Source organism: Loxodonta africana, chromosome 18 (genome assembly GCF_030014295.1).
Source record: "Loxodonta africana isolate mLoxAfr1 chromosome 18, mLoxAfr1.hap2, whole genome shotgun sequence".
In the NCBI taxonomy this organism is placed as follows: Eukaryota; Metazoa; Chordata; class Mammalia; order Proboscidea; family Elephantidae; genus Loxodonta; species Loxodonta africana.
In genome coordinates, this window is record NC_087359.1 from 51,425,484 (window position 1) to 51,441,444 (window position 15,961).

The 15,961-nt window shown below is 43.3% G+C and overlaps 1 protein-coding gene across 9 annotated transcripts in view; it reads left to right on the forward strand.

Annotated features, from left to right (window-relative positions):
• Positions 1 to 4,702: 4,702 nt before the first annotated feature.
• Positions 4,703 to 15,961, forward strand: part of AATF (apoptosis antagonizing transcription factor) — a 116,514-nt gene continuing 105,255 nt past the window's right edge. For 2 of the 9 annotated variants that reach the window (XR_010318381.1, XM_064271363.1), the window contains exons 1-4: positions 4,712 to 4,956; positions 5,928 to 6,119; positions 8,681 to 9,115; positions 9,592 to 9,729. Coding sequence is in view for 7 of the 9 variants with exons in the window: in XM_064271363.1 (XP_064127433.1) it covers positions 4,866 to 4,956; positions 5,928 to 6,119; positions 8,681 to 9,115; positions 9,592 to 9,729 (856 nt within the window). In the remaining 2 variants the exon portion in view is untranslated. Of the gene's footprint in view, positions 4,957 to 5,927; positions 6,120 to 8,680; positions 9,116 to 9,591; positions 9,730 to 15,961 lie in introns of all 9 variants that reach the window. The other 7 variants (XM_064271362.1, XM_064271364.1, XM_064271359.1 and 4 more) reach the window with 6 other exon arrangements.

The window sequence follows — 15,961 nt, forward strand, 5'->3', positions numbered from 1 at the left end:
GATAATTGGTGTGTTATTTGATATTTTAACGACCAGCGGAGAGCCTTGATGGGGAACTGAATGGCCCCTCAGAAGCCAGGAGGAAGAAAGAGGCAGGATTGGGGTGATGTATCCATTTTCGCCTTGGCTATGGCTGAACCCCCTTGCTAATGCCAGCCCGAGTTTTTCTCTGTGGCTTCCTGCTGTTCTTAACTACAGATTTGCATTCTGTGGATTTAACTGATACAATTGAAGAGATGTTTGCTGATAAATTAATACAGAATTTGAAATAGAAATCAAATCCATGGCTAAAAATGAGTGGTCCAGTTTGTGATTAGGCATGATACTCTGTGCATTTTCTCTGCCCCCCCCCAATGCATAACCAGGCTTGTGAATGTCAACCTGTAAATATATAGTTAGAGATGATCCTTTCCAGTTTCAATTCATTTCCCATAGATAATCCTGCTTTCTAATTTGGCGGTTTGAAAGATAACGTCAAATGAATCTACAGTACAGCTAGAAATGAAATACTTTAATCCCTTTCACAGAGCTGATATGAAATCGTTGTTTTATAGTATTTGTTACATTTGAAGTTCCCCAGAAGGAAAAATATTTTGCCTGGCACAAGATACACATTCAGTTTCTCTGGAAGGTGAACAAAAATAACCAATATAGAAATCAAATTTCAACTGCGAGTTGCCAATAGGTTCTAAAAAACAGTTCAATTCCTTCCAAGCCTTCATTAGATATGGAAGGAATTTAAATATTTTATCTACTATGAAATAGGTGTGTGTGGGTGTATGCCTGCTTTAATATCAGATGCTATTAGAGTTCCAGGATTACTCCTGCATATCTGGATTATTTATTTCCTTATTTTAAAAGTCAAAACTTCTTACATTATGGTCTGTAATTTCCAGTGCTGTTTTCATGTTTTGTTAAGACACAACCAAGTTTATCCTTCCTGCAGAGAAGGCTTTAAAATAAGCAATATTTCACAGCATCTATATGACTGTTTACCTAATGGGGTGGGGTGATGGGACTCTCAGGGAAGAATTGGGCACAGTTCTTGCAGAAATGGGAATTTATGAAAGAGAGGGTAGACTTTTGAAACTCTTAGTCTCCGCATGCAGCTGATTTCTTCACCTGCTTCACATGGAATCATTAGATCAGCTTGTTTTCGCCCTTTTAGCATTTATGTACATTAAATCATAGCCAACTTATTCATCATAGAGTCCCCCTCCCTTTTTAAGGACATTCATTTAACTGAACGCGCGCTCACTGGGAAGTTGCATTTTCCTATCAGGACTGCTGAATTATTTAGCAGCTTTATTGCGGCACCGCGAGCTTGAGAAGTGTTGTAGAGTTAGGCACCACGGTGTGAACTCAATTCTTCTCTCTGACTCCACCGCCGCGGCGCAGTCTTTCCCTTCCGCGGGTTATCCACAACCCTGGCAAATACCGGAACAGGTGGGAACGCTCGGCAGTCAAATTTGGAGCCGAAAGCCGGGGAGGAGGCGGTCTAGGAATGGCAGAGACGGTCCCTTCCCATGGGGGCTGCGCTGCCCGTCTCCGGGCCAGAAGTACGGGGCTGCGCTGCATCTTGCCCACTCGGCTGCGTTGGGAGCTCCCAGGGGAGGCTTGCGGCCTGGAGGGGAGCGCCACAGCGGTCCCCTCCCGCCCAGGAGGGCAGCTTCCTCTCTGGCCAGGTCTAGCAGCCTGGTTTCTCCTCGCAGCCATCTTAAAGCCGCCTCCCCCTTGCCTCCCGCCACCTGCCCTCGGGGTTCCAGCAGCGGGGAGCCGCCATCTGCGCGGGCAAGGGAGCCGAAGCTCACCCACCCAACCTCTCCAGACTGGTGGAGGCTAGGGGCTGGTTCGGACTGAGATAGGGTCGGGGAGGAGGACGCCTGGAGAGCCAGGATAGGCATTTCCAGGGGTCTGAGAAGAGAGGCAGGTCTGGACCTGGTTTCCCAAAACTCTTGAAACCCCTACTCACTTGAAGAATTCATTGGGGCAATGGGAGGGGGTTTCCCCTCTCACCTATTCCCATCATCTGCTGCTCCTACATCTGCCTGCCACTCTGTAGTCCTTAGGCAGCAGGCAGACAGATTGTGAACTGGGAGACCCCGTTACCTTCTCTGGAGAAGACTGACTGCTCTTTTGGATGAGGGCTCCTGGTTAATTCTCATCTCCCTGCTTGAGCATTTAGAGGTTGAAATTTCTGCTAGGGAAGTATAGTCTTTGAAATCTCCCCTCCTATAATTCATCCTCCATTTGCATCAGGCATTCCTCCCCAGGATCTCAAGAAACTAGAATGCTGGTAGGGACAGGCCCCAGAAAGAACATTTGGGAGGTTATAGTCCTTGACCGTGTCTCAATTCCTCTCAGTCACATCTTAAGTTCTTAAATCCTTTTGCATCCACTCCTGTGGTCCCCTTCCAACCATCAGTGTGGAATAAAAGAGCAGGGGAAGCATTTGGGGGTAGCTGGGATGTATATGGGAGCCCTGGTGGCTCCATGGTTAAGAGCTCGGCTGCTAACTAGAAGGTCAACAGTTCAAATCCACCAGCTGTTCCTCGGACACCCCATGGGGAAGTTCTATCTCGGTCCTACGGGGTCACTATGAGTCGAAATTGACTAGATGGCAATGAGTTCGGTTCTTTGGTTGGGATGTATGTGACAGGAGTGGAGCGGTCTTTATTACTTCCTAAAAAGGTTTCCTAGGTCAGCAGAGACCAGGGAGAGAAGGCAGAGTAGATGAGCATATCTACAGCATTTTCCTCTGGCTGTGTGCCCAGCCCAGCCCCAGAATCATCCAGCAGTGACCTGTTTGCATGACAGCTCAGAGGTGGTCTCTGCCCCTGACTCACCTCCCTCCCCTCTTCTCTTTACCCCAAGCCTAGGTTTCTAAGCATTATTAATGTCCTCCACAGCAGGAGAAGAGGATTGGGGAAAGTAGTTTCCTAAATGTGGGGTGGGAGAAATATTTTTGTTCTTTGAAGCACAGGGGGATGCCAGTTGTTATAGCCTGAGGAGCATGCTGCTGCTCTGGAGGGCCCAGAAGCAGGCACCAGGCCTTGATTACAGGGGATAAGTTAAAAAAAAAATCTATTCTCACCAGAGTTCTCTTACTCAAGGGGATGGTAAAATGCACTTTTCCTGGCCTGAGCCCCCAGCCTATGGTGCCTATGTCCTAGTCGTTATTCTTCAAGAGCCACCTAGGGTGGGAACATGGGACATGGCATACAAAAGTGTTGGCCTCTAATTGCTCTTGACCCTTAGGGCATAGGAAGACAGAGACCCTCACATTCCTTGGATTACACAGGAGACACTGAGGAGTTGAGGATTTCAGGCTACTCAGCTGTGGGGTCCAACTGGCCTGGGCTGAACCCAAGAAGGGGCACTGCCACAGTGCACCCCTAATATCTCTTCTCTGAATCCTTTAGAGGTACTGTCTGTTTAGGGGGTTCTAGGTCTCTTCAGGTGACCTCAAACAGATAGAGGAATGATAGAGCACTTCCTACTCACCTCTTATCATTCCTTATTGTAGTTTCTGTTTACATGTTTGTCTGCCCCCTAGGCTGCTCACCAACAGAACAGAATCTAACTTACTCATCATTGTATCTCATCTAGCAGTGCCTGCCACGTAGCGGGCAGTCAGGGAATGCTTGATGAATGCAGGCAAGTGTAAAGGAATTGTATCTTTCTGTGTGCTTGAATGCTATTAAATTTATCCTATTAAGTCTTTATATTTCGAGTCTACCTGTGCTCCTCTAACGGTAGACATGAGTTTTTCTGCCTTTGTACACCGGTTTTAGGTGTGTGAACATCTCATCTCATTTTTGCACAGAAAAGATCAATACCGAGGGGGTCGCTATGAGTCGGAATTGACTCGACGGCAGTGGGTGTGGTTTTTGGTTTCTTACCGAGGGGGTATGCAGTAGAGTAATCCCCACCTCCTTTTCTTCCCCCTGCTCAGACAAGGCTACTTGGAGAAGCTACAGAAACGATTTTTATTTATGCACAACCATGTTGTTGTTAGTTGCAAAGTTGGTTCAGACTCATAGCGACCCCTATGTACAGCAGAACGAGACACTGTTCGGTCCTGCGCCATCCTCACAGTCGTTGCTATGTTTATACTCATCGTTACAGCCACTGTGTCCATCTATCTTGTTGAAGATCTTCCTCTCTTTCACTAACCCTCTACCAAACATGATGCCCTTAGTGATTTTCTAATTATTCGTCTTAATAAAAGACGCCAGCAGTCCGCCGAAGACTTAAAATGCTCATCCCTGACATAGGATTCCCAAATCCTGGCACAGGGCCAGAGACATGTGCTTGGCCCCGGGCTCCTCCAAATTGCGAAACGCCAAACCTATTTTTGGTACAAGTCTGAACGAGGTTCCAGATGCTGACCCCTGGCCCCCTCTTCCTCCCCAAATAAACCACCATGGGCCATGGCTACATTGCACTTTATTCCTAAGAGAGTCTCGCACAAATCTTGCCGCATATCTTGTGTTAAGGGGACGCTGGCCGCACACACTGCAACCTCCGCTTTGCGCTGGCGGCGACCACGTGCCCTCGCGCGCTCCCGCACCGCCCAGCACGCCCCTTCGACGCACGCGCACGCGCACGCGCACGCGCACACGAGGCCGGCCGCAGACAATCCGTTCAGCCTCCCGCGCGCTTCCGCCTTCATCCTAGCAACGCTCGGAATGACTCGTAGCCCCGCCCCTCCCGCGCGGCTCCCGGAAGTTACCGGCCCGGAGTTGGGCGCAGGGAGCAGGGCAGTCCCTGGCTGTGTGGGGAGGACCTGGTGGGGAGAGAACGTCAGGGCTTTGGTTGGGTCGCAAATTCACGTGCGTCACGCGGGCCGAGACCTGGTGAAGATGGCGGGGCCGGAGCCCCTGGCGCTGCAGCTGGAACAGCTGTTGAACCCGCGACCGCGCGAGGCGGATCCTGAGGCGGACCCGGAGGAGGGTGAGGCCTGACTGGGGCAGGCCACGTGCGGAGCGGTGGGCCTGGCCCTGTGCGAGCCCGGGGGCCGCGAATGAGGGGCGGGCAGCCCGGCCTTTCCACCTAACCCTCAGTTCTTCGCCTGACGCAGAGAAAAGCTCCCGGACCGGGAGGGGGCTTTGGCGTCTTTCTGACACGCACTCGCTAGACTTGGTGCTCTGGCGGGGGGAATGCTCGGGAGACTCAGGCGAAGACCCGGTTCTGGGTCGAGGGCTGTCGCAGGGAGCCAGAATATAATAGCAGGCTGGAAGTTAGCTTTCAGGATACCCTTACTGGTGTTGCGTTGGAAATGGGGAGAAAGAAGTCCCATCATTTCTTTCTCTAGCTGCCCCCAAGACCTTGTTTGAAGAATAAAGGAAGAAGTAGAATTCCCTGGTGCTGTTTAAGCCTCTTTAGGCCTCAAGACACTTGGTCAGGGTCTGAGGAGTGAGACGTGTTTTTTAAGCTGACGTTCAGGGTGTCGCTGAGAATAATCTTGCTTTAGACTTGAGTCAGAGAAGTGTGAGGAAGGGAGAATAAGGAGGGATAAATATGAATAGTTGGACCGTGTCTTAGGAATATCAGTTGAAGGAACTGGTGCTGTTTAGCCAGTATAAGCGAAGAAAACTCGCTGAGGGATGGAGACGGCATGATGATAGAACATGATGACTGACTTGTAAGCTGTATTTGAGGGACTGTCATGAAAGAGAAATTAGCCTAGTTTTGTATGATCCCAGGCATAGAAATATTACCTGTGAGTAGCTTCAGGGAGTTAACTTTCTATTGAGGTACAGCAGTGAGGTGAGTGGTCTGTCTTGGGAAGTAATGAGTTTCCTGTTCTTGGAAGTTGGTGGGGATTTTGTAGTGGACATTCAAGTGTCAGATGAAGGGGTTGACTAGGGTTATCATTTAAGTTCCTTCTAACATGGAGATTCTGATTTCCCTCTCCTCCACAGCCACTGCTGCTAGAGTGATTGACAGGTTTGATGAAGGGGAAGATGGGGAAGGTGATTTCCTGGCAGTGGGTAGCATCAGAAAACTGGCATCAACGTCCCTCTTGGACACAGACAAAAGATATTCAGGCAAGACCACCTCTAGAAAAGCTTGGAAGGAAGACCACTGGGAGCAGACTCTGCCAGGCTCATCTGGTGAGTAGACATACTTGCATGCTACTCCTTTGTAATTTTTATGTGCTAAAATCCTTTTTTTTTGGTGTGTATGTGTGTGAGGAGGAAACCCTGGTGGTGTAGTGGTTAAATGGTACGGCTGCTAACCAAAGGGACGGCAGTTCAAATCTGCCAGGCGCTCTTTGGAAACTCTATGGGGGCAGTTCTACTCTGTCCTCTAGGGTCGCTATGAGTCGGAATCGACTTGACAGCACTGGGTTTGGTTTTGGTTTTGGTATGTGTGTGTAGTGGGGGTTGATCTCTGCAAGACTAATCTGTGTGCCCTTACATATTATTTTAGGAGAGACCATTGATCTGGCACAAGAAAGGGCCTTTGAGGGTATTTAATTTCACTCCATAAGGAATCTAAAATCCAGAGTGATTAGTTGCTGTACTCCTTATATTCAGACCAATGGTTCACCCTAAAAGAAAGGGCAGTGCATATTGGATATTAAAGAGGGCTGTGTGTTTAAAAAGCACTGTGTCTGATGAGCATGCTGCTAATCTTGAGTTTTGAGCCATTTCCTTTGGGTTTTCAGCGTTTGCATTGAGTTACTATATAATATTGGTTATTTGTGAAACTCACTTTATTTTACCATTGTAGTAATAAAACAAGCCTTGTCTCTTCCCTGCAAGAGAGTTAGGAGAATGTGAACTTACAGTTTTAAAGCATTGTTTAGGTTTCTCAGAGTGGAAGAAGGGGCTGGATATGACGGTTTGAGTGGATACCATTTGCTTTTCTTTAGAGAGGTCAGCAGTACCATCCAGATACTGTTAAAGGAATTATCATTCAGAATATGATATCTATGATTTCATCCTTGATACAGGTCTGGGAGGTCCTAATAAGCTTATTCCATGTTCTTTGCTTAGAGGTTGATAACAGGACCAATCATGAGACAGATAATGCTGATTGACCTTCCACCATGTGTCATTCACTGTGGTAAACTCTAAGCTCTAAGAGCCTGGGACACAGTGACTCCTCAAAAAAATGTTATCTCCGTTATCACTACATGTATCATCTCATTTAATTCTTCCAGTAGCCCTATGAAGTTGGTACTATTTATCCCCATTTTACAGATGAGGAAATTGAGGGACAGATTGGTTAAATAACTTGCTCAGTGTCATACAGCTAGTAGCGGAAGAGCTAGGATTCAAATGAAGGCAATCTGACTCCAAGATTTCTGCTCTCCAGCGCTACTCTGTGTGAATGTTTCTGAAAGGATTATTTCTGCTTACTGTTTTTGCATTTGTATTTTTATGTTTATATTTCTGATGGTCGCCTATGTGTCTTGAGTTTCTATACCGTTCTGTAGTATAAAGAAGTACTGAAGACTCATCATATTTTCATAAAATCTTTATCATGTTGGAGAAAGTTGTTGGTAACTGGTCCCTGTATCTAATAATTGCATTTGCTGCACATGGGGCCTTTATGCTCTATCAAAGCAATCAGTAAAGACTTAGGTATCAGGTGATACCTGAGCATAAGTAAAACGAGGAGCCTTCACTAACATTCCATCTATTATAGGATCAAGTTCATAGTCCATCCCACGGGAAACAAGGCTCTTCCAGATCTTGTCCATGAGCAGCTCGCTGGCCTCCCCTCCTACCACTGCTTCGTGCATTCTGTGCTCTTGTGTACTTTTGTGGTGCTGGACCTTCAAATATGCTGTTTCCTCCTATCCCTCCCCCTTCTCTGTCTGATGAGCTGTTACTTATGTTTAATAAGTGAAATTATAACGTGTCCTTCTCCACATGAAGCATTCTCTTACCTTTCCAGGAAGGTTAGGTGGTTCCTTTTCTATATACTTTGCACTAATGGCATTGTAGTATAGGTATACATATCTACCACTCCCACTAGACTATGAACCCCTCACTGACAGGTGTTATATTCTATTTGTCTTTCCTTTACTTTCACCTGTGCCTGGCTCATAATGAGTATTTAATAAGTATGTAATAAATCAGGTACATTGGTGTGATAGAGATTGTGTGTTTGGGATAGATAATGATAAACCATGTTTTTTCAGATGCAGGTTTGGGAAAACAGCAGTTGAAATTTATCGCTCTTCAGTGCCTGGACAAAATGTATCTGTTCCTTATACCCGTTGCCGTCAAGTCAATTTTGGCTCATAGCAACTCCCTAGGACAGAGTAGAACTGCCCCATAGAGTTCCCAAGGAGCGCCTGGCGGATTCTAACAGCGAACCTTTTGGTTAGCAGCCATAACTCTTAACCACTATGCCACCAATTCACTTGCCCCACAGTTGCAATTCTCCCTAATCTGGGTTATCAAAACTCAGTCAAAGCACTTTCAGTTCTCCCTGTATTAAAATTTTTATGGGTCTGTCTGCCCCATTAGAACCTTTCATTAGGGTTTATTCATCTTCTCTTCTCCCGTAGCATTTTAGAGATAGTAGATGTATGATAAATATTTGCTGGGAACAGTAACACATTTTTTCTTGATAGACGTCATAGTCCTTAAGTTGAAATGAAAAATATGTTACTTTCTTAAAGTAATACCCATTTTTTTCTTTTTTTTCCCCTTAGACAAGGAAATCTCTGATGAGGAAGGGTCTGGAGATGGAGACTCAGAGGGACTGGGTCTGGAAGAGTCTGATGAGGATCACATGAGTGCTGCTGAAGAACAGGAGTCTGGCGATGATGGGGAGAATGGTCTGGCCTGGAGGAAGAAGAGCAGAAACCGTTCTGGGAAAACATCGGGCTTTAGTGTCCAGAGCATTACTGACTTTGAAAAATTCACTGAGGGGATGGATGACATTGGGAGCAGTGAGGAGGAGGAGGAAGACGAAGAGGAAGAGAGTGATATGGAAGAAGGGGATGGTGAAGAAGACTTTGAGGGTGAGAGTGAGGAGGACAGGGCTGAAGACAGGAACAGCGAAGACGATGGTGTGGTGATGACCTTTTCTGGTGTCAAAGTATCCGAGGAAGTGGAGAAAGGAAGAGCTGTGAAGAACCAGATAGGTTTGTACATGGTTTTGCTGACTGCTTATTTTTCGAAGTATCTGTGTTTGATCTACTTTTTTTGTTTGTTTGTTTTGCTTAGTTTTGGCTTGGTGTCTCTCACCTGTGCCCTTCCAATTAGTTTGTGACATGCGCCACTTACCTGGAGGCCTAAAGCCATTCCTCTGTGCTTAGCCAGCCATTTCTACACTGAGCTGCTTAGCTGGTTCTGCTCTAGTACTTCCGGCTACTGTGGAAGATTACTTTGAAAAGAAGAGAGTTTTTTCTTCTCCCTGGGCTTTGGCATTCCCTCTTTCGTGAGCAAATATTTGCTTGCAAGATGCCGAATTTATTTCCTTTAATAGTGTTTCCATAGCATGTAACTGTGATAATGCTCTGCTGCTTAGAGAACTGGTGTGATTTCCTGCCCCTCTGCCCCTCCCCACCCAGGAAGATTTTATGACTGAGGAATGGGATTCTCTTTTCTTCTTTCTCAGCACTGTGGGACCAGCTCTTGGAAGGAAGGATCAAACTACAAAAGGCTCTGTTGACCACCAATCAGCTTCCTCAACCAGATGCTTTTCCTATTTTCAAGGACCAAGGTGGCCCAGAATTTGCCAGTGCCTTAAAAAATAGTAAGAATACTTATGCTATATTGGGATACTTAGAATCACTAGGCTTCATTGCGATCCACTGGGATTGATGTATCTACAGCACCACAGGGCTAGAGAAGGGATTTTGTTTCAGTGATATTATGGTATAGAGTAATGGTTTTCAACTTTTTTCTTTCTGTAATAACAATGTAATCCTTTTATCAAATGAAGATGACTTTGAAATGGATTGGGTGCTTGAGCCATGTCTATTCCACCTTCTTCTCACCTGCCCTCGTTCCCGCTCCCCTTGGGGTCTCTGTGTTACTTCTTCAGTGCTTCGGGAACACTGTTTGAAAACTCATTGGTACAGAAAAAAGGAGAGAATGAATGACTAAACTCAGTTCATTTAAGTTGGTTTACCATGTACTTAAAAGATGCCTCTCTTTGTTTGGGAGGCTTTTTTTTTTTTTAAACCTTGAATTTGACTAAATATTTATTAGTTTATCAGACAATTTGAGCTGGCTTCCAATTGAGAGGCTTTTAAAACAGCCTGCTTGAGATGATGTTACTCCTGATCTTCCTTTGGGTGGAATATATTTAGAGCGAGGAAAGATGATGACTACAGAGGGAGAAACAAGCTTTAGAAGAGAACTGCAGAGCTATAAAGTCAAAGAATTTTAGAAAAGGAATATAGAGATTATTTGGTTCCTAATTCCCTCATTTTACAGATGAGAAAACTGAGGCCCAGAGAATAACTTGCCCAAAGTTACAGAGCTTGTCCATGCATGGCAGAGACAAAACCCCAGCTTTTCTGCCTTATGATCTAGGAGTCTTCCTGCCGTTCCACACTGCCGCCTGTGTTTGTGTGCCTCTGTGCTCAGTGGCACCGAAGGACTGAGGCGGACGGTGATTTGGGGTGAGTTTTCTGTGCACTGTGGTTGGGATTGCTGTGTCTTATTTGCATGCTGAGACCAGTGTTTTCATTTGCTCTTTAAAACTTACAGTGTCATGGACTTAGAGTTGGAAGGAACCTGAGAAGACATCAAATTTGGCTGCTGCCTCATGGTAGAACCATCTTAAACCAAAAGATAATTGTGTGAGATTTCTATGGTAGAGAATTCTGTGAACCTTTCTTGTAGGAGAGTACCTGGTTTAATTAGAAATGAACTTCCTAGTGACCAGTGTTTAGGTTGGATGTCTGCCATACTTGCAGTTTGTTTCCTGTGTGTAAATAGGAAAGAGCTAGCCTGGGCGATCATTCTAGGAACCTTTCATATACCCTGTGGGAGGGGCCTTTACATTCCCTCCTCCAGCTCCCCTTCCTTTTTAAACAATAGCTTGGCAGTCTTCCTTATTTTTGAGATTTTTTGTGAGCACTCCTGTGCTATTTTTAATGCCCCAGTACCCTAATTCCTGGTGTGTCTTTGGAATGAGACCTAGACTACTCTAGATTAAATGTCTTAAATTCTTGATAATAAGGTTTTTCTATTTTGTGACTTGTTATTTTTCTTGCTTGAGCCCTTTTCTTTTTTTGGAGATTGATCTTAATTACAGTATTTTTAGGATTAGTCAGTGTCAGGTGTGCCTATGGACTTCTTTTTTTAAAAATAATTTTTATTGTGCTTTAAGTGAAAGTTTACAAATCAAGTCAGTCTCTCACATAAAAACTTATATACACCTTGCTACATATTCCCAATTACTCTCCCCGCCATGAGACAGCCTATTCCCTCCTTCCACTCTCTCTTTTTGTGTCCATTTTGCCAACTTCTAAGCCCCTCTACCTCCCATCTCCCCTCCAGGCAGGAGATGCCAACATAGTCTCAAGTGTACACCTGATCCAGGTAGCTCACGCCTCACCAGCATCCCTCTCCAACCCATAGTCCGGTCCAATCTATGTCCGATGGGTTGGCTTTGGGAATGGTTCCTTTCGTGGGCCAACAGAAGGTCTGGGGACTATGACCACCGGGGTCCTTCTAGTCTCAGTCAGACCATTAAGTCTGGTCTTTTTATGAGAATTTGGGGTCTGCATCCCACTGTTCTCCTGTTCCCACAGGGGTTCTCTGTTGTGCACCCTGTCAGGGCAGTCATTGGTTGTGGCTGGGCACCATCTAGTTCTTCTGGTCTCAGGCTGATGTAGTCTCTGGTTCATGTAGCCCCTTCTGTCTCCTGGGCTCGTTATTAACTTGTGTACTTGGTGTTCTTCATTCTACTTTGATCCAGGTGGGTTGAGACTCACTGATGCATCTTAGATGGCCACTTGCTGGCGTTTAAGACCCCAGACGCCACTCTTCAAAGTGGGATGCAGAATGTTTTCTTGATAGATTTTATTATGCCGATTGACTTAGATGTTCCCTGAAACAATGTGGACATATATTTGGATATGATTTACTTTCTTTAACTATTTTAGTATTTTATTTTACAATAATTCTGATCTTTTTATCTCTTTTTTTGTATTTAACCAGTTGGCACTTTGCATCATCAGTTACTTTGACAAATGTTTATTAATCTGACAGGATGGTGGAGGAGGGAGAGGGAGGGTATGTTTGTTTGATATCACATATTCTGAGATGGGAGGGTGGAGTGTTCTTTCACAGCCAGAATTTCTGGGCATCTGAAGGGTAGCTACTTTTGGTGGGTTTGTTTCAGCCTTCTTTTCATGCCAATGTGATGTAATATGTGGTATACTTCCCTCTGTTGGTAAACAGAGCTTTAAGAAAAATTTTCTTGGCTACATTACCCTGGATAAACAATTTATACTATGCTATAGTGTTTTTTTTTTTTTTTTATAGTGTAGTTGGAAACTCTGGTGGCGTAGTGGTTAAATGCTACAGCTGCTAATGAAAGGGTTGGCAGTTTGAATTCACCAGGTGCTCCTTGGAAACTCTGTGGGGGAGTTCTGCTCTGTCCTATAGGGTCCCTTTGTATAAGAATCGACTAGATGGCACTGTTTTTTTTTTTTTTTAATAGTGTAGCAGTTAAGTGCTACAACTGCTAACCAGGTTGGCAGTTCCAGTCCACCAGGCGCTCCTTGGAAACTTTATGGGGCAGTTCTGCTCTGTCCTATAGGGCCGCTATGAGTTGGAATCGACTTGACGGCAACGGGTTTGGTTTTGGTGTTACATATTATGTAGCTGGTGTGGAACAAAGACTGATATTTGTACCAACACTGGAACTTAACTGTCTTTAATTAAATCTCAATTTGTATCAAATTACTTGATATTACAGAGTTTTTAAAGTCAGATTGCCTGGGTTTAGATTCCATCTTAACAATGAATTAACTATGTGACCTTGCACAAGTTAAATTACTCCTAACTTCAACGTAAAATGGGGATAATACATTTGTGAGGATTAAAGGACATAATATAAAGCAGTAGCATAGTGTCTGGCACACAGTCACTTATGAATGTTAGGTACCAAGATTGCCTTTTTCTATTGAAAGAGGCATTTAACAATGTTCAACTACTTGTATAATGATCACTGCAACTAACCATCATCCTCACTGTCTTCAGTGTTTTTTTTTTTTTTTTTTTACTTTATTAGTGTATTAGTTCGTAGGACTAGATGGCTTAAAACAGCAGAAATTTATTCCCTCACAGTTCTGGAGACTAGAAGTCTAAAATCAAGGTGTTGGCTGGGCCATGCTGCCTCAGAAGACTCTAGGGAAGAATCTTCCCTTGCCTTATCCTAGCTTCTGGTGGTTGTCAGCAGTCTTTGGGGTTCCTTGGCTTGTAGCTGTATCACTCCAGTGTCTGCCTCTGTCTTTACATAGTCTTTTTCCCTTTGTGTCTCTGTATGCCCAAATCTTTCCTTATGAGCACACTAGTCATTGGATTTAGTGCCCATTCTAACCAGTGTGACTACTTTAACTTGATTACATCTGCAAAGACCCTGTTTCCAGATTAGCTCACACTAACAGGTACTGGAAGTTAGGACTTAAGCATTTCTTTTTGGGGGCACAAGTGAACCTATAACAGTTATTACTCGAAATCCCTATATAATTTGTTCTGGAAAATGGACAGGGTTATGTTTTACTATGATACTTTTATTTCAGCCTTTTATAACTGCTTGGAAAGGTGGCCAGAGATTTCCTTATTTCCAAACCCAGCTACTACTTCCCTGATACATTTAACCTTTCCTTGAAATATTTTCATTTGGCTTTGGTGATGTTCCATATGGTGTTTGGATTCTCCTTCTACTTTTCTGCTTCCTTCTCTTCTCAGGCTCTTTTTTATCCTCCCAGTGTGAATTTCATTGCATTTAGAATCCTGGTCTCAAGTTGTGCTTTCTCAGTATGTTTTCTTCTTGGCATTATCATTTACTTTCATAGCCCTAAGTATAACCTTAAAAACATTGGACTTTCAGCTATAGTCTAGCCATGATAGACTCTTAAACACCATGTCTTTGTACCTTTAATACCTTAAACTCTTAGCACATACCTTCTTCCTTCCCCCAACACACACATGCGCTTTTTCCCCAGTCACCTTGGTGTGGAGACTTTTCCTTTGCTGACAGAATGGGGATTAGAACCCAGGTTGTCTTGACTCTTATCTTACAGACAACTAATTTTTTTCTTTTCTACAATATCTGTTTTTGAACTAGGTTATTCTGGCATAACTTCATAAAATACATAAAGGTAAGAAGTAGAAAGTCCCTCATCAACCTTTATTCACTAGAATCTATTTTGTATCTCTTGGCATAAAATGCTCTGGTACCTTGTATCTTTCCAGAGAAGTTCCATGTATACGTAAGGAATTTTGTATATCCCTCCCTTACTTTTTTTGTTTTTACACAATAACATATATGTACTTGCATATTGCTTTTGTTACTTTTAATATTTCTTGTTATTTTCTTTTAATATTCTGTTGGGTCTTAGAGCATAAATATAGGCACCCCGGTGGTGCAGTGGTTAAGGGCACTGTGAACTGGAATCGACTTAACGGCACAACAGTGACAAACGTGTATGTTTATGTATATGCTTGCTATACTTATTGTATGTTATATGTTAGTAATTATAAGTCTTATAACTTTAGAGCCTTGAAGTAGTTTCAAAGCATTTTTTTATATTTTAGTGGCTGTATAAGTGGTAAATCATGAAGTAACCTTAACAAAGGTAAGGGGTTTTCTGTGTACAAAATAATTTCTCTTAAAGAGGCTAGACGTTTCTCTCTGCTTTTCTTTTAAAAAGTTCTACAGCATTAGGAGGGTTTTTTTTTGTGTGTGTTTTATTGTGACTTCAGTATATTAATATTTTAATAGAATTTTTTTTTTTTTAAATAATACTATATTGTGTTTTTGGTGCAAGTTTACACAGCAGTTTAGGTTCTCATTCAACAATTTCTGTGCAAATTGTTCAGTGACATTGGTTACGTTCTTGACATTATTTCCGTTCTGGTTGTCCCATTTCCATTAATTTAGTTTCCCTGCCCCCTTACCTTCTTGTCTTTGTTTTAAAGTAATTGTTGACTGTTTGGCCTCATGTAGAGCAATACTCATGGGTAGTATTCATTATTATTATTATTAATTATTTTGTGAGTATCTCAGGGTAATAGTCTTGGGGAGTCTTCCAGTTTCAACTGGTCCAGTAAGTCTGGATTTTTTTTTAAGAATTTGAGGTTCTGTTCGGGAGGTGTATTTTTTATGTTGGTGGCAACAGTATGTAAGGAAGAAGGGAAGTTACTAAGGAAATGTCAGCATGTGTTTTTTATTTAAAACTTCATTATGGAAAATATCAATGCTATTTGATGTACTAGAGAGATTAGTATAATGAGCCCCCGTATACTGTCGCCAGCTTAAATAATTATCAATTCATGGTCAATCTTGTTTAATCTGTACTTTCCCCTGATCTCTGGGTTAGTTTGAAGCAAATACCAGGCACCCTATCATTTTATCAGTAAATATTTCAACATGTGTCTCTAAAAGATAAGAATTTTTAAAAAGTACAATACCATTATCTCACACGAAAACATTGACACTGATTTCTTAATACGTGTAACTGATTTCAGTGGGTGGGAGAATTGAGAGCATTTCTCTCACAGGCATGCTCTACTGTCTTCAGAGTTTGTTCTGTTGCTTTAAATGAGGTGATTAAAAGAAAACTAAACTTCAGCCGTAATAAGTTGACCTTTTAGTGAAATGCATGTTATTAATGTATTTAATGAGATGCGTTACAAACTGCAGTAAGCACCATGTTTCATTACAAGTCTAAAATGCAGTATTATTAAAGACCTTTCATAGAAACAACGGTTGACATTTTGATATTTCCCATAATCAAAAA